Source organism: the organism of the source record quoted next, unplaced genomic scaffold, assembly GCF_019419815.1.
Source record: "Pyrus x bretschneideri cultivar Hongxiangsu unplaced genomic scaffold, Pyrus_bretschneideri_v1 Contig29, whole genome shotgun sequence".
In the NCBI taxonomy this organism is placed as follows: domain Eukaryota; kingdom Viridiplantae; phylum Streptophyta; class Magnoliopsida; order Rosales; family Rosaceae; genus Pyrus; species Pyrus x bretschneideri.
This window is the reverse complement of record NW_025999601.1, coordinates 769,141-788,800: the sequence shown is the minus strand read 5'-3', so window position 1 is coordinate 788,800 and position 19,660 is coordinate 769,141. Positions and strand designations below refer to the sequence as shown.

At 35.1% G+C, this 19,660-nt stretch overlaps 1 protein-coding gene across 1 annotated transcript; it reads right to left on the bottom strand.

Annotated features, from left to right (window-relative positions):
* Window positions 1-2,068: 2,068 nt before the first annotated feature.
* Window positions 2,069-7,149, bottom strand: LOC103943783 (protein NRT1/ PTR FAMILY 2.6-like). The gene is made up of 4 exons (XM_009354136.3): window positions 6,946-7,149; window positions 6,577-6,794; window positions 4,403-4,947; window positions 2,069-2,980 (listed from the first exon to the last, which is right to left on the bottom strand). Exons 1-4 carry the CDS (start codon window positions 7,040-7,042, stop codon window positions 2,137-2,139), a joined length of 1,704 nt encoding a protein of 567 aa, XP_009352411.2. The 5' UTR covers window positions 7,043-7,149; the 3' UTR covers window positions 2,069-2,136.
* Window positions 7,150-19,660: the final 12,511 nt, after the last annotated feature.

Here is a 19,660-nt window from a genome sequence, read left to right as displayed (position 1 = left end):
CCCGATGAGCCCAGCACGCTTTTTTTTTTTTTTTTTTTTTTGGACGAATTTTTTTTAGCCCAACCCACTTTTATTTTTTGGAAATATATATATTTTTTTTTAATTTCTAATTTTTTTTCCTACACAATTTCTCACATACTTTTCACCAATCCATATTATCTTACCTCATTTTATTTCAATTCTTCATATTCTATTCTCTTTCAATAATCTTTCCATTAATTTTTTCAATAATTTTCAAATGACCACCTATTTCAATAATCTTCCAACATGTCCGAAAATCTTATTTTAATATGATAGTTTAATTTAATTAACTATATTAATTCAATTAAAATAATAAATTATGTTTGGCCTAGGACCTTTTGGCCTTCTTGGTTAGAGATGATTTTTTGTCACAGGGCTATATTTGGTCTATGACCCTTTGACCCCTTTGGTTGGAGATAGTATAAAATATGGCCTCGCACTGTTTATTAAAATAAAATTTCTTGGAGGTCTATAGGGCTAAAGAGAGCCTAGTAGCCATTGGATTTGAATTTTGGGCCGACCTTGGCTGGCTGGCTCATTTGGACCAGCTGGTTGGCCTGATTTGGTATTTTTTGCACCGTGAAGCCCATGAGCCATTTGCCTAACCCTCAGTTGGAAACGGTTTTTGTGTTATTTTGGGCTATTTTTAGCCCTATAGCCCTTTGGCCGGATTGGTTGAAGATGATCTTAGGTTCTACTATAAAAATAATTGCTAATATAGAGAGTAGTCCAACTTATTTATAAACTCATGCAAAGTTCATTCTCCGATTAACGTGGGATTCATTATCAACAATTCCAAACATTTCAAAAATAACAAATTCAATATGTAATAAAACTCAAAACTAACAGATTCACTGTTCATAAGCACAGTGTGCTTCCTATTTTGTCCCAACTAAGTTTGCTTTATTACGTTTCAGCCACTGTCTGAGAAAATATATATACAATTTTTTTATTTTTATTTTTTATTCTTCTCTGTTCCCTCTTCCCGCTCGCTGCCGCGTTGCGACTAACCCTTTGAACGAGAAACCCAAAAATCATCAATTTTATCTCCTTCTCCAAACCAACACAACCATACCTTCCATCAATCTTAATCCGCACCCGAACCCTCGAACCCAGTTTGGGTTCGACATTCCCGGCGACTTTCATAAGTTTTCCGGTGGCGGCCGGCCCTGCAACCACATCTATTCGACTCAGGAGAGTCCCAACAACAATTCGAGTTTTTCATGCTCAAATCTTCCCCCTAGACTGAGGAGTTCCATAAACCCAGCTCGTGGTGGGTTTTTCCGACGAAATTTGAGTTTTCTCCGACCGGTTTCAGGCCTTTTCGACCTTTTTTTGGGTCCGGCGAATGCGATAGTCTTACTCTACACCCCCAAATTAGTTTATGTTGTGAATTTGGTGTGCAATGGTTGAGTTTTAAAGCTAATCGGAATCTCTGTGTTTTCCGGCAATTAGCACTCCCAAGGTATGGCGTAAGTTGCTTTTCTTTTCCAGCAAATTAGCACTCCCTGGGTATGGCCACATTCTGCAGATCGATTAATGTGGTGGTTAAGTGCTGAAATGATTATGTTGCACTGATTTCATCTGTCGTAAAGCGCAAGACAATGGGGTTAATCCTTAAAATGGAGAAGGAAACAGGAGCTTAATAATTTAGAATTCTGAAAAGGCGAGATGTTGCTATAAAAATCCTAGACATATATAGACATGTGTTTATAAAAATTATGATGAGATCCTCAAAAATATCCGGCTGGAGGCCGCGAAACCCGACCTTTTTTCGTTGGGAAGCTGGTGTATTTGTAGCATGGGAGTCTGATTGCTGCATATTGCATGGATATGTGCATTTCTTGAGTTTTTGTTTTTTGTGTGTTGGATTAGTTATTGTTGTTATATAACCAGAACTATACATAGTTAGACGACTGAGAATTGTAGTTCAAGTTATTACATATTGTTCAGAGAAAATAAGATCATTGCTCCTTTTCCACATTCTAACCTATACATACATATATATATATATATATATATATCAAAGGTGGTTACTTGTGGAAGGTGGGGACTTGGAAATTACTAATTAGTAACCCAGATATGGCTTTTAATTTTATTATCCCAATAACAACATCACTTATCACCTTCAGGGCCAGGATTTTCGTTTGCTCCCTTTACATTTTGATACTTGTACAACTTAGCACACACTAAATAGTAACCAAAATTTAGCACCCCCACCACAACTAACATCCAATACACATTATCCAGCTTCCCATTGTTTATATTGTCCGGCAACCATCTTGTCACCTTTCGAACTAAATCAATCACACCTGTTCCCAAATAAAACGATATCCCGACGATCAAAGCGATCATCGCGGTAGATGTGCTTCGGAGTGACACTGGAAATTCTTGATAGTACAATGATACTTGTCCTGGAAAATGAAATGCTTCTCCAATGCCTACCAAAACCAACTGTGGGAAAAGCCACAAGGCTAACATGGGGACAATAGCCCCAGGTTGGTCTTGGAGGTGGTAGGATTTAACTGCCGTGAGCCTTTTTGACTCCACCAATGCCGAAACAGCCATGCTGAGTACGTTTAACACGTGGCCTAATCCTATACGCTGGAGAGACGTCGGAAACCTACCGGTCATCTTCTGCCACACCGGACATAAGAACCTATCAATAAGGGTGAGAGAGATGGCAGTGGAGATTAGGACAATGACTAAAATAGAACCAGCTGGTATTTTAAAGTGAGGTCCTATGTGACGGTCCATGGTAAGAGCCTGCAAGATGGTCAAGCTCGAGTGGACCGCTATTGGGGTACCTAAGAATATGCTTGATGACCATAATGGCAAAATTCTCATAAGGGTCTTGAAATCCTCTACTTGTTGCACTGTGCATAGTCTCCATGGTTTTGCAATTGAGCCGTCTGATTTAATGTCTCCTTCAGTTTTCTGTGCTGCACGGTTGAGGAACCTGCACATAGAAAAGAGGCCATCAATCTATTTTGCTAGTCCAAAGATTGTTACCAAACGGACCTTGACTTTTATAGTACAATATAAATTGCAACTGACATAAAAAAAAAAGGGCAGAAAAGATAAATAGAGACTTTGTGGATTATTTCAGGTAAAGCTTTCGGGCATTTTTTTCTCTCAATAGTAATTTAGTTACTTATCCATGTTGCCACTATGTATATCAGATCAAAATGCGCGACCTTTCTAGTGTTGCTGTCAGTCACAACTTTCAAAAAAATGAAAAAAGAACCGTGCTGCCTGAACTGCTCTGTCATGTCTAGTGTTGTGCGGTTTCTTCATAGGGAACTAGTATATATGCTCACACACAAAGTGGATGAATTTTTTATTTTTTATTTTATTTTTTTTAATTGAAGGAGAGAGGAAGAGAGAGAACATGAGAGTGGGGAGAGGGGGTGAGAGGTTTGTTTTATATTTTTTATTTATTTTTTCAATTAGAGATGTTAAAATTATCGGCTTAAACAAAACACAGTAAAATTTTGTTTTGTGAAATTACGTTACTGCTCTTAATTTTTTTTTGTTGTGATAGAAGACTAAATAGTATTTTTACCATCTTTTGGTTGATAAAGAAAATTCTATTAATATTAATTAATATGTAGTTTAGATAAAGGAATAGGTAAAGAAAAACATTTTCAATAGCTTTTGTAGCTGGACAAGAAATCCCGTGTCTATATGAAGAAAATATTGGGCAATACATTTTCTTCCACTAAGAAATGTACGACACCGTCGAAAATTGTAAATTACATAAATGTATAACATACCTTGCTAGCTAGTTGTGCGCTTGAAATCCAAGGAATTTAATGGTTGGATTTGAGCCACTTAAAATAGAATATGTACTTTATATTGGTGTAGCCCATAAATTGGGTTGTTTGAGATGTAATAAAATTAAAAGAAGGAAGTGATGTTGAATGGTGGAAAGTGATTGGATTGTCTTTTCAAAATTTGCCATAGAAAAGTGGCTTCCCTTAGGCAAAATACTAAGATTTGTAGAGTTTGTTGGAGAGTGTAATTCTGAATTAGTAAACTTTAATCTTCAAATTGCTACGTAGGTCAACAAATTTGTATATAAAAGTCATGTTTATAAAAACTCTTGGAAATGCTCAACAAATAAAAGATAAATAGATTATACAAAATCACTAGACCCCAAAAAGTAGTTTAAAGGGCTATAAGAGAATTAGTCATAACAAGACACACACACACACACGAACCTAGCACCTCACGTGCAACTCAATTTGTGTACAGAGAGGCAAAGAAAATATGAGTTGTAACGGTTTATCTCTTAAGAACCCAAGTTTATACTCTAGTGAATGAATAGAGCTAATGTCAAGCTAACATCAATAAAGTGTAAAGTAATGCTTGTGCGTACCCGAAGCTTTTGCTAGGTGTTGCATCCACCATGTCTGTCACTCCACCGTGCCCATAGTAATAATCCTTGCTTTCATCAGAAGAGTGCTGAAGATTCCTCTTCCAAGTTGAAGCAACGACAACACGAGCCAAATCCACAAACGGACTCCCTTGTGGCTTGTCGAAACGATAGAAACGGGTCCCGCATAAGAAAATGACCAATCCAAGTATGTTGGCAATGACACAGAGGCCAAACCCTAATTTCCAACTCACGTTGTCCTCAACGTAGACAATCACTGTAATGCTTACAACAGAAGCAGCGTAGAGAATGAAGAAGTACCAGTTGAAGAAACTTGCTTGGGTTTTAGGGTTTTTGAATTGATTTGCGCCCATCGTTGCCATGGTATAGCGTGTGCCTCCCAAGCCAATAGTTGCTAGAGCTATGGATGTGTACAAGATTGCATACTGTATTGTTGAGGTGGGTTTGCATAGCTCTGATCCGTCGTTCACACAAGTTTGAGGCTTCAACGAATTAAACGTGGCGGTTAACGCTAAAAGAACTATGCCCTACAAGGCAAACAAGCAATGAGATCACATACATGGTGTTTAATTTAACTAGGTATGGATCCATAACTATGTTACCAATAAAATAGTCAGCTAGGAAACTAAGGAGTAATGGTTTCTTTGTTAAGAAACTCTCTCACAAGTGGGACTCTCTGTGGACTTTCTGTCACCTCATGTTTTTGGCACAATGTTCTATAATGTTGGTATGATAATTAACGTTGTGAGATGACAGAAAGTCCATGAAGAGTCTCATTTTAAGAGTCTCCTTAGCATTTCTCCTTTATCTTTTTCTTGGTCTCAAAAGAGAAATGCAAAAAGTCTATGAAGAGTCTCACTTTAAGAGTCTTCTTAGCATTTCTTTAGTATATTTTTGTTGGTCTCAAAAGAGAAATGCTAGGGACGCCTCTTTATGACCACATAATTAATCTAGTTAGAAATTATGATTCCTAACTTATTATATTTATAAAAAAAAGAGTACCTAGTACCTATATATATATATATATCTTACAAAATTAAGACCCATTAGTCACTTATTAGCTTTAACAACATGGATATTAAAACTTTCGTCCACAAGCTTAAAAAAAAAAATCCTCTTTGAAAGGAGGCTTGTATATGAAGTCTACGGTGCAAAAGCAATCAAGTGCGCATGCACGTATCAAGTATATCATCAAACATGCGTCTTACATAAGTTAACTAAGTATCAAGTAGATCATCAAACATGCGTCTTACATAAGTTACCAGCAATAGAAGTAGAACTTTTTTAGGGATTTTTGAACACTAGTCTTTGTAGAAGATTAAAATTAAAAAAAAAAAACTCTAGTACTAGATTACGTATTCAATTTAATCCCTTGAAGTGTACTTTTATTAAAATTTACTTTCAATTTTATTTTTTAATGTGCATTTTTATTTAATCTCTCCACATTAAATTTTAATTTTTATTAATATGCACATATTTAGTTCTTTAATTATAAATGAACCTAAATGAGAAAATATTAAAAGAAATTTGTGATACAAAAATATGTAAATATGCAAGTGTACATAAATGATTGTACCGAAATATATAAAATTGACTTCTTTGTCCCAAAATGTTTATACCTAAATGTTTGTACCGAAATATATTATAATGAACCTAAATGTATGTACTGAAATGTATTAAATTGAATTAATGTACTCAAATGCATATACCGAAATGCACGTACCAAAATATAGTATATTGAATTAATGTACCTAAAAGTCAATACCTAAATGTGTGTACCAAAATGTACATACCAAAATACATTGTATTGAATTAATGTACCTATAAGTTTGTATACGAAACATTCAAATGTATTAATATACCTAAATGCAGAACATACAAAATTGTTATTGGAATATATTACAAAAAATAATTTAGTTTGCCTAAATTTAGACATTAAAATATATTATGATGAATGAAATGAAAATTAAATTTAAATGAAATTAATACATTAAAAAATAAAGAAAAAGATAAATAAAACATCAAAATATAAATAATAAATGAGATGATTAAATGTACTAGGAACTAAAATTGGATTTTAATCTAACACAATGTTATAGTCTAAAACTCATTTTTTAAGGACTAAAATGAAGTTTTCCAACTTTTTTTATAATTACCAGCAAGGAAATGCAGGAAGAAATGGAGATAACCGAGAACGGGCCTAAGAAAGAGTCAGCTATGATTGCTCCGATGACTGGGAAAAAACTACTTGAACCGGCAACGATGTTTGAAATCTGAGCAGCATCAATGCTCTTAACATTGAATTCTTGAATCAGATACACAATCAAATTTGACAGCCATCCCCCAGCTGCAAGTGTCAACCCTGCTAAAGCGCCTGCGCAGCACACTCAACATGTATAGCAACAAATATTATTAGGGAAATCTTCTCTTGTTGGCAAGTCGATAATATAAGATTACACGTTAGTTCACACTCGCATGTGTAGTCTAAGAGAGAGCAAGGGAGAGAGAGAGAGAGAGAGAGAGACCAGTGATGAAGGGGAAGGTGTTCCAACCACCGCGTCTTCTACCGGAATCTGATGACGTATGAGCTTCGTGATCATTGTGGGAGAGGGAGCCATCCATGTTGGAAGTTGGTCAACTTGTATTGAAGCTCAAGCTTGCTGGTGCTGGTGTACGGGTCTATTGTTTAATACTTGTAGCGAGGGTAGTGTGATGTTCAACAAGAAATGTGAACCCACTGCGTCAAATATATAGTGGTGGAAATCCTAATTAAGAATCTAATTATTTATTCTTAGGGAACAAGAGGCTTAAAAACAGACTAATGAACACAAAACCCGAATATATATGTTTGACCACGCACAGTAACTTAGGCATAAACTGAAATGGGAAATGATAAACACATACTATTTTTTTCTACTGCACACTCATATTTAATTATAGGATAAATTACACTTTCATACCTCAGGTTTATGGTCTATTTCAATTCCTTACAACATCTTCAAAACATTTTACTTTCATACCTTAAGTACTATTTTATTTCAAAATAATACATCTGTTACATTTTCCATCCATTGATCTGTTAAATACTGACGTGGTTGCTACATATATGCCATGTGGATACCAAATGTCTGCCACATGGCAAATAATATATATATATATATATATATATTTTTTTTAAACCTGAATTTTCTCAAAAAAGAAAAAAAAATTGAAAAAAAAAGGGTAAATTACAGTTTCATACCTTAGGTTTGGGGCCTATTTTAATTCCTTACAACGTCTTCAAAGCATTTCACTTTCATACCTTAAGTACTATTTTATTTCAAAATAATACCTCCGTTACATTTTCCATCCATTGATCTGTTAAATGTTGATGTGGCTGCCAAATGTCTGCCACGTGACAAATAAAATAATTTTTAATTTTTTTTAAAAAAACCTGAATTTTCTCAAAAAAAAAAAGAAAAAAAAATGAAAAAAAAAAAAATGAAACCCAATATCCCTTCCCCCCCCCCCCCCCCCCACCCTCTTCGCGACCCACATCCCTATCCCTAACCTAAAACCCAAAAAACCTATTGCAGCAGCAAGAAGAAGAGGGTGGAAGAAGAAGAAGAAGAAAAAAAAAAAAAAAAAAACTGCAGCAGTAGCAGCAAGAAGAAGAAGAAGAAGAAGGAGGAAGAAGAAGAAGGAAAAAAAAAAATCCCAAACCCAGTTCGGCGCCCCCACCCCAACCCGGGACCCACCTCCCCTCCCTCTCGTGACCCATCTCGTGATTTTCAGTATGGGTGGATTTTGAAAATACTTTGAGTTTGAGATGATTTTTGGATTGGTTTGGTGGTAGATCCACTTAATCTCGGGTGGAATTTTTGTGGGTGATGGGGGATTTTTGGGAGGGGTGATAGGGGATGAGAGAAAGGGGTGGCTCGGGTGGGATGAACTGGGGCTTCTGGGTTAGGATCGTTTGTTTTGTTGGGGGGGGGGGGGGGGAAGGCATTGGTTTCAATTTTTTTTTCTTTTTTTTGAGAAAATTCAGATTTTTTAATAAAAATTAAAAAAATATTTTATTTGCCCCGTGGTATATATGTGGCAGCCACGTCAGCATTTAACAGATCAATAGATATAAAATGTAATGGAGGTATTATTTTGAAATAAAATAGTACTTAAGGTACGAAAGTGAAATGTTTTAGAGATGTTGTAAGGAATTGAAATAGATTCCAAACCTGAGGTATGAAAGTGTAATTTACCTTTTTTTTTTCTTTTCTTTTTTTGAGAAAATTCAGGTTTAAAAAAAAAAAAAATTTATTTTATTTGCCACATGGTAGACATTTGGCAACCACGTGGCATATATGTGGCAGCCACGTCAGCATTTAATAGATCAATGGATGGAAAATGTAATGGAGGTATTACTTTGAAATAAAATAGTACTTAAGGTATGAAAGTGAAATGTTTTGAAGATGTTGTAAAGAATTGAAATAGATCCCAAACTTGAGGTATGAAAATGTAATTTACTCTTAATTATATTCATTGTTTATGTTCGATTTATTTTTTACGATTACAAAAGAAAATGGAATGTGTGAAAATCAACTCTCAACTCAAAATTAGCAAATGTCTAGTAAGAAAAGATATTTTTAACAAAGATCAAATCCAATATTTTTTACAAAAGCTTTGGGCAAAATTGGAGTCACGCTTTGCGATGGCGTCTTAATTGCACATCCATGAACTCCAATCACGTCTACACATCATTTCAAAGGGCAATTGCATAGCTACTCAATATCTTCAACAAATTGAAGATATCGTTGATGCTATTGCCAGCATCGGTGCTGCGGTTGAGGACTCTGAATTAATCTCTGTAACACTTCACGGTTTACCACCAAAGTACGAATCTTTTGTTGATGTGATACAATTCTGGCTTGGTTCCACCACACTTAATTAGCTGCATGGTCTCCTTCTCAATAAATAGATTCAGTTAACAAATCGGAAGAAAACTACTTCGACAGTGCCAATTCAGGCTTATAACTCCACCGTTGGCATTCTTCCTACTCCACATTCTCAGGCATTTGTTGCTCAACATAATCTTCTAGGTCGTGGTGGTGATCGCAATTTCTATCACAGTCATGGTGGCGATTGTGGTTTCTCCAACCCTAGAAACTTCCAAGGACAAGGCAACTTTCGTTCTAACAACTATCGTCCAAATTCTTCTCACAATAACTCTCAGCGCTACAATCGTGGTGGTCAATCATCCTTCAATTTCTCTGGAAGGAGGATTCCATGCCAAATTTGTCGCTAGTTTAAGCATCATGCAACTGAGTGTCCCCAGCGCATGAATCCACACTATTCCAGCAATGCCTCTCATTATGCTATCTGTAAGCACACATTCTCCTCAATCAACTTGGATCGATGACTTTGGTGCTAGTGTTCACATGACCAATTTTTACAACACTCTTCAAAATCCAGAGCCATATTCTAGACCTGAGCAAGTTTACATTGGAGATGGAAAAGGTTTGCCTATTCTCCACTCTGGTTATTTTACATTACATACTCCTCATCATAATTTTCAAACCTCAATCAACTTGGATCGATGACTTTGGTGCTAGTGTTCACATGACCAATTTTTACAACACTCTTCAAAATCCAGAGCCATATTCTAGACCTGAGCAAGTTTACATTGGAGATGGAAAAGGTTTGCCTATTCTCCACTCTGGTTATTTTACATTACATACTCCTCATCATAATTTTCAACTTCAAAATGTGTTACATGTTCTTGATTTGAAACAAAATCTGCTTTCTGCAAATCAGTTTCTTGTTGATAATTGGTTCTTTATCTTTTTCACTTTGCTGTGAAGGATATTTCTTCGGGGAAAATGCTATTTAAAGGTCCTGTGAGAGATAACTTTTATCCATTTCAACCACAACCTTCCAATTCTATGATCCATAATCACAATGTGTTTGCTGCTTCTGTTAACACACCTAGAGATATTTGGCACCAAAGACTTGGCCATCATTTAGTGAAGATTCTCAATAAGTTGGCCATTAAGTCTTCTATTTTGTTTTCTAGTGTTTCTAATAAGTATTTGTGTAATGGTTGTGCCTTTAGCAAAAGTTCCAGATTGCCATTTGCTTATGTACCTTGTCATACTAGTAAGCATTTGGAGCAACTTCACACAGATGTTTGGGGGCCAACATCTGTCATTTCTGTGAACAATTTCAGATACTATATTATCTTTGTAGATGATTTTACAAAATATTATTGGCTTTATCCTTTGCAATATAAATCTAATGTATTTCTTACTTTTGTTAAGTTCAAAAGTCTTGTTGAGAACTTGTTGCATACTAAAATTGTTGCTCTCAGATCAGATTTTGGTGGGGAATATCTTAGCACTCAATTCTTTAATTTCCTTGTTGAGAATGGTATCAGTCATCAACTAAGTTGTCCTCACACTTCTCAACAGAATGGTTGTGCTGAACGCAAACACATACACATAGTTGAGACTGCCAGAACACTCTTAGTAGCTTCTAAGGTCCCTCATACCTATTGAGATCATGCTTTTTCAACTCCTATGTTTTTAATAAACATATTACCTACTGTATCCAGATTGTCTCCATGGGAACATCTCTTCTATAGATCACCTAACTATGCCATTTTGAAGGTTGTTGGGTGTAGTTGTTTTCTTTGGCTGTAACCTTACTCTGAGTCTAAATTGGATCCCAAAAGCAAGCTTAGTGTGTTCCTTGAAGACAGTCTTAATCACAAAGGTTACAAATGTTTGGATCTCATTACCAACAAGTTATACATCTCATAAAATATGATGTTTGATGACAACAGTTTTCCCTTTCACAATCCTGCAACTTCACAGTGCTCTACTTCCTCAGTAACAACTTCATCTCTTAATACCATTCTCGCTCACCTCACATTCACTCAACCACAAATCCATTCCTCCATATAATCTTCTTCATCTTCTATATTGCCAAGTAGCTCTTCTTCAATAGCCCTTATACCTACATCTCACTCAGTTCTTACTAATACTCACCCTATGCAAGCCATGTCCAAATCTGTTATTTACAAACCAAAAGCCTTTTCTACAACCAAACATCCTCCCCCTTCTCATATTTCCAATGAATTTGTTTCCACTACACATCTCCAAGCTTCCAAATATCCACATTGTGTTAAGGCAATGTAGGAGGAGTTTCTTGCCTTGCAACAAACTGGTACTTGGTCTTTAGTACCCAAAACTGCTGTTTTCAGGATTAAAAGAAACATGATGGTACCATTGATAGGTACAAAGCTCACTTAGTTGCCCAATCTTTTCATCAACAAGAATGACTAGATTATACTGAGATCTTTAGTCCAGTGGCCAAGCCTGTGACAATTCAACTTCTACTCACTCTTGCTACCCAATTTGATTGGAGTCTCAGTCAACTAGATGTAAGTAATGCATTTTTGCATGGCACATTGTCTTAATCTGTTTATATGCAACAACTGCCTGGTTTTGAAGATGTTATTCATCCTACTCATGTTTTTCAATTGCATAAATCCCTATATGATCTTAAACAAGCTCCCTAAACCTGGTATGAAAAAACTCCATGGAGCATTGCACACCCTTGGCTTCACTGGTTATAAATTAGATCATTCATTGTTTGTCAAAAGGGATCCTATGGTCTTTGTTCTGGTATATGTTGATGACACTATTGTCACAGGGCTATTTGCAACAGCTTGCAAGCATGTTATTTCTCAACTTAGCTCTCTCTTTCCCATTAAAGACCTTAGTGCAATTCATTATTTCCTAGGAATTGAAGTCGAGCGATCCTCCAAAAGCATCTTCATTTCACAAACCAAGTATATCTTGGATTTGTTAAAGAAGGCTAACATGGCTGGAGCAAAACCATGTGCTACCCCACTCAGTACATCCGAGCTGGATCATTATTCTCCATTGCTTGACAATCCTGCAAAATATCGATATTTGGTTGGTGCATTACAATATCTTACTTAGACTAGGCCAGATTTATCATTTGCAGTCAACCTTGTTTGTTAATTCATGCATAATCCAAGGCAGTCTCATTTTCAAGCTGTCAAAATGATCATTCAACATCTTAAGGGTTCTATTGACATTGGTCTTTGGTTTACAAAATCTGTCTTTGTTCCATCTCTCAAAGCATTCTCAGATGCTAACTGGGTAGGTTGCACACTTGATCGAAGATAAACTGGTGGTTATTGTATTTTTCTGGGTTCATCTATCATCAGTTTGAGTGCTAAAAAGCAACCAACAGTGGCTTATTCTTCAATAGAGGCAAAGTATCGATCTCTAGCTAATACTGCAGCTGAAATTACATGGATATGCCAGTTACTTGCTGATATTGGTTTCCATCTTCCATGTACTCCTCAACTCTGGTGTGATAATCAATCAGCTATCTCTCTTGTACTAGTGGCAAGGTGGTTAGAAGGTTAGAGTTATGTGAGAGTGTAGAAGGTGTACATATATATAACACAACATTGTAACATTATTCTTTCAATCAATGAAATTCATTTTCTCTAACAGGAAATAATATTTCTGACAAACAACGAAGTTATAGGGTGAATCGAACCACTTTTTAAACGGTTTGTCAACGGTGAATTAACAACAAAAAAAATATATTTTAAATCTTCTAATTTAGAAAAGGTGGGTTGCCTCGTCGTTAGGGCCTTTCTCTTTAACTTACTCTGTTTTAGTTTCAAACCTTCCTCTTAGTGTACTAAAAACATCTCATTTAAATCAAAGATTTGGCTTATATTCTTCAAAACAAAAAAGTAATTATCAAAATAAAGGTAACATGAAGCTAGTGTTTCAATATAGAACCTACTCGGGCCCTATTTTGGGTGAAGCACATCCCCACGCAATGGCAGCTTTGTAATTAAAGCCAAATTGAGACCCCATTCCTTAGGCAACATGAATAGTGCCAATTTGGAACTCTACGATGGACTAAAGTAATTACTTTAGTCTAAAGAAGAAGGAGAAATTACACTGTACAAATGAACAGTGATTTGGGATGAATTTTAGTTTATTTACAAAATTGTCACTGAGGCATAAGAACCGATTTTCAACCTTAGGTTGCATCTGAGCTTTGACTCAGGGAGAGAGAGGGGAGGGGGACATAAGGGATGACATATTGGAGAGAGATGGTCGCTGCGATTTTTGACTCAAAGACAAGTGGTTGTGGCTGTTGCATCGGTCAGAGGGTCGTTGGGGGAAGGAGAGGGGACAAAGGGACAGACATATTGGAAAAAGTTGGGAGTTACAGGTTTCGACTGAGTGAGAGAGAAATTTAGCTAGGTCCTCTGCTATGACCTATGGGATTTTCTCCAATTTTAGAGAGGGAGATAGATAGGGAGATAAAGAGGGGAAAACATAGCTGTGTGCATTTTTTTGGGTTAACGGGTTACACATAGAGTCGGTGAGGAGGGGATGGCTAAGGAATGTATGGCAAAGTGTGGGTTTTTAGTTTCATCCCCTGATTCAAAAGGAAATGCACTGTTTTTAATTCATTGTTTAGTGTTTGATTTGGCATTTGCTTTGTTAAAATTGTCATTGATGTTTTGTTATTTCATTAAAATTGTAATGCATGTTTATAGGTTGTTTAGTTGGATGTTAGGATATGTCTCTGTTTTTTGTAAATTAGGGGGTTATACTGATTTAATTTCTTTGTTTCTTGATTAGTTTTTGTCCTTTGCCTATGAGAAAGCCAAATTCGGCTTTGTTTTTCGGTTTATTGTTTTTGGTTCATTCTTTACTGTTTGATTGATCAATTGCATTTTTTGAATTGTTATAAATATTTTGTTCCTTCATTAAAATTGTCATAGATCTTTGCAGGTTGTTTAGTTCACCTCTAGGGTTAGCTGTATGTCTTTGTAAATTGGGTGGTTGTGCTATGTTAATTGCTTTGTTTCTTGGTTGTTTTTTGTCCCTTTCTCCTAAGAAAATCGAATTCAGTCTTCTTTTTCAGTTTATTGTTTTTAATTTGCTGTTCACTGTTTGATTTGCCATTCCCTTTATTAATATGGCCATAGATATTTTTTACTTGATTAAAGTTGTCAGATATTTTTATATTATTTAGTTAACTATTAGGGTTAGCTCTTAGTTATTGTAAATTAGGGGGCTGCACTGTGTTGATATTTGTGTTTTTTGGTTTTTTTATTTTTTATTTTTTGGTCCTTTGCTTATGAGAAAGCCAAATTTAGACTCCTTTTTAAGTTTATTATTTTTAAATTAAGGAGTTTAGGTTGTTTAGTTCACTATTAGGGTGAGGTTTCTGTCTTTATAAATTAGGGGGTTGCACTGCTCATTTCTGTGTTTCTTCATACTTTACTGTTGTTTGCTTCTCAACAAATCAAATTTAGGTTCCTTTTCCACTTCACATCATTTGAATATCTCTCTGTTGCTAGATTGTTTTTCCATTTCTTGGTTGCTTTTGTATTTCTGTGATGCATTTTTTTATTTGATTCTTGACATGCATGTAGATCAAACACAAGCATACAAATCAAAGCATGCATTCACAGGGCAGGCACCAAAGAGACCATTACTAAGGTATTTGTCTATCCATTCTTGATTTTGGTAGGTGCTAGACAAAGTAATTTATAATGAAAATCTCTTTACTGTGTTTGAATACAAACTCTTATTCTCTTTAATTCTTTGCTATGTGATGTATTCTTGCAGCTCAACCATATGCACGTTTTTGAGAAACAAAGAGCCTCATCACTAGAATGTGTAATTGATGGTAACAGGTTCATCCTAACCCTTTCACTATCATCTCCTTCAGTCATGAGAAATTTTTTCTCTTCTATTTTTTTTTTTCTGTTGATACAACAGTGAATGATTGTGAATGGTTTCGTAAATCTTTATGAATGAGTTTGATAGCAACAGTGTTGGTAAATCTCTGTGCACCAATTTGTGTATGCGTGAGTGTGACTAATGAATGAAAACATTAGTTTTAAGAATGAAGTTTCGTCATTACTCTTTTTTACACTTTCTTAGTGCAATTCTGTTTTTAGTAATGGATATTTTTGTTGACAATGATCTGATCGTGTTAGGATTATGTTTGTGTACTTATATTTTAGTGCATTTCTGTTATTCATCAGTATTTTCTTCGTTTATGTAGTTTCATGGCTAAAAAGGAATTCAAATGTTCTTCTTGCATTAGGTTGGAGAGCATGATCATTTTCTGTTTGCACATCACAATGTTTGTTTTGAGTACTTCTCAGGCCATTGAGGCATAAATGTTCTTCCTACATTAGTTAATTTTCTTTATATCAAATTGAATAAATTTAATTTTCCTTTGTATCCAAATGTATTAAAGTAATTGTGATTGAAGTTTGTTTATGTTTGCTTTCGAAGATTTATTTTTTGGTTACATGTCTTACTCCGTTTATGGGTGCTTTTAGGTTAACTGAAAGAACGCTTTTCATTCTTCAGTTTTCAGGACTTCATCTACCGTTTATAAGTCAACCCCACAATACCAAATTAAAAGCGAAGCAAAGATTTAAGGTGATTTTTGCTCTAACTTCTTTGGACTTTATATTTGGGGTTAATTATCAACTAGTTTCTGTTACTAGATTTAGAATTGTAATTTGGTACCACTGTTGCCACCTGCTGCTTGAGTTTTCACAACCTAATGGCATAAAATGGAAAATTTAAATTCTAGGTTATGGGTAAGCATTAGTATTTGGAGGCACAAATCCTTTTCAGCCACTGAACCAAGTTCAAAATCTTTTTTCGCATAGTTTAAGGCTAAAATATCATTAGAATACCATAAAAAAAAAAAAAAACCACTTGATTCTCTTTATCTCATTGTTTCTTGGGTAGTTTTCTAGAAATAAGGTTGAAAGGTTGCACCACTTCTTTACTCCATATATATGCACATCCTTATAATCGTTAGACTAAATAAAGCAAAGAAACATCATGATATTGCTAATGGATTTGCTATGTTTTGGAATTTCAGGATTTTCGATTGTTAGAAGGAGAAGTTGGTTCCTTGGCATTTTCAGTTATATAATTATGTACTCTGTTTTTATTCAAGTATTATTTAAATGTATGATTGGTTTGTGTGAAATGAATGAAAAAGAGAGTTAGAATACTCAGTGAGATGACCGATTCCAGAACCCATTTTAAATAAAACGTATCAAAAGTGTTGAGCGAAGAAATTCTTTGCATGAAAAACGGATTTCACTTTGTTTTCTTTACTCAAAGTGCTCTTATTTGATCTGGTTCTGTTTTGGTTGTGTAGTCCGTAGTTCACAGCGATTATGAATCGTTTCCTAAGAAATCTATTGGGCTAAGTTCTTTTTGGTAGGAAATTATGGTTGCTGATGTTAGCAATGGATTGAGTCTTTCTGTTTGGTATGATTATATCTGTGGACAAGCATCAATAAATAGAATGATTTTGATAAATAATTTTATTTGGCCAAGATACGATATTCGCAAATAGAGGGATACGTGCATCCCCCACAGAGGGATGCAAGTATTATCCAATGTGAAATCCATGCCTTAATTGGTTCAACCATTTTTACTAAATATGGATTTATCCAACATTTTAAACTTGCATGTACTAGACTAGAATTTCCACAAGAATAAAATAAGGTTTCACATGAACGACCATACCATGTAATAAGAAAAAGGTGTCAACTTCATTTAAACAGAAGACCTGTTTAATACTGAACTACTTGACTATTGGAACTCATGCATATGGCTTTTTAACTATTATATCTTATTACAGAGGCCTAAACTTGGTCATTCTAAACTTTTGAGCTCCTTTCGTCTCTTAAATGCTTGAATATAGTCGTCTTGAGAGTCTTGGTGTGATCATTCTTCTATATCTTAGATTCAAAATGTTTTCATTTCTCATTTAATTGGTGTAGCTTTGCTCATTAGATTTGGTCCTCAAATTTCTCTGAATTGCTAATGGATTTATTTTCTTTGGAAATTTTAGAAATTCGGATTGTGGGAGGAAGAAGTTGGTTCCTTGCCATTTTTAGGTATATAATTATGTGCCCTTATTGCATATTCAAAGCCTACTTAGTTATATGGATTTTTTATTTATCTTTTCTAAAGCTTTCATGCCTGGATTTTAAATATGTGATTCGTTTGTGAGAACATGAAAAAAATAATCATGGGGGCATTCTTATTTTTGGATTTTCTTCTCTGCATTTTTTCTTCTGTCCTTTGTATGTTTGCAGTTAGATCAATGGGTTCAAACCCTTGAACTGAAATTTGTTAGACAGCCTTGAAAGGTGTTTGGCTTTTTGGTGCTCTTTAATGTGCACTTTCTTTTGTTTATCTAGATTAGTGTTTTTCCGACCCTTTTAATCGTTGCAATTCACAAAGTCCTTATTGATCCTGCAATTGTTGTTTATAATTTATCTTTGTTGGGTAGAGGGCATGTGCTGTAGGTTTTGGTATTTAGGGAATATACTGAGCTTCATTACTATTTTAATGTTTCTTGTTTGTCCTACAATGAAATGAACATTAGAATAACCAATATAACAATGAAATCAGTCACAAATTCTAAGCATAATGCATCAAAAGTGCACTGAAACATAATTCTAAATAAAATGTAGTTAAACAAGAACTGGGTAAATAAATATACTCTGAGATGACCGATTCCATAACGCATTTTAACAACTTTATCCATATGCTAATTGAGAACATTATCAAGTATAAATGATTGGTCGTCAGCTGACAATGGATCCTCATCATTGTACATGGATAGAATAATTTAAAAACCCATAGTGGGTTAGAGCATTGCCAAGCACCAAGCAAAGATGTCTCAATAAGATTCATTAGTTAGTTTTCATGACACAATTTCAATTTATTTGCTTTGTTTGGAAATTTGTGCATTTATCTTGAACACTTAATTGATTTAGCTTGCAGTTTAACTATTGATGATTTTTAATGTATTTTGGTTTTACCTGGATTCTATTTCTATGATGGGCATGTGTGTCTCTGTGTGTGTGCGCGGTTGTGTAAATAAATAATTTTGGGTTTTGCTTCTCTGATCAGAGCTCTAAACCTTTTCAGGGCTTTCGCTTCCAGAAGTTACGTAGCTATCCAGAGGGTTACATAGTGGAAATAGGATGTCATAGATCACGGTGAGCAGGGTGATAGGTATATTTCGTCACTTTTATCATTTTAGAGCTTAGATTGCTGATAGATTAATTCAAATCATGTGGTTTATTTTGTCATCATGAGTTACCATCATTTATTTTCTCATTGTATCTAGACATTATTTCAGTTGAAGTGACACCCTTAAAATGTATACTCTAGAGTTGCGTATCTAGCCTTAATGTGTTTTTTGGAAAATTTTAGATGGGGACTGGAAAATGCATCTGAGGCGTTTGACAAACTGTGAACTCCTTGGATTGGTCTTTCTTTTTTGTTTTTTTTTTTTGGGGTGGGGGGCGGGGGGGGGGGGGGGGGGGGGGGTGTGGGGGAAGGCTGGGGTGGTATCTAATAGGCCAAGGTTGCCAAATCTTGGTTGTTTTTTTGCAAGACATGCCACATTTGAAGTTTTAAATTCTTGAGTTTATACAAATTTGACTTCTCTTTAATGAATGCTTGCTATTTTGGCTTTTATTTTTAGAATTGAATGAAATTATTCCAATTTTGGTGTATTTTTAAATGGGATTTAGGTTTTTTGGTATACGTTTGACCTATGTGAGTGATGCTTTACCTAAAGCTTGATTAGCCGATTAAGCCTCTTTAAGCTCCTTACTCTGCCTAAATTTTGATTAAATGGGATTTAGGATTTATTTATATATTTTTTAAAACGGATTTGGCATTTCAAGCTCCTTGTTTTGATTGGTTGATAAAATCTGTTGATGTAATGCTCTGCCTAAAGTGTCTTTGTCATTTAACATGTAAGGTTTACCCTTGTTGCTTCTCGCTTCATCTCTTCGTTCACGGTGCTATGATCTGCCTTCCCCCTCCCTTTCGTCATGAAATGTTTAAATGTAGTGATTTTATGAGTGGGGATGAGTGCTAGAGATTTTTGGTATTAGCACGTGTTTATATTCATTGGAAGATCTCAATTAGTTTTTTTTTTGGATTATCTATCGCCTCAGATGGAAAAGTGGAATACAAAAAGGGTCATAATGAGAAATCAGACCTTCCCGTTATTAGCTGCTTAGATGGGAAGTGCCAAGTTCTTTGGTCAAATATAGGGGACAAAGTGAAAATTAATGTTCTGAGACTCATCCTTCATTTTGTTAAAATTCTGACGCTC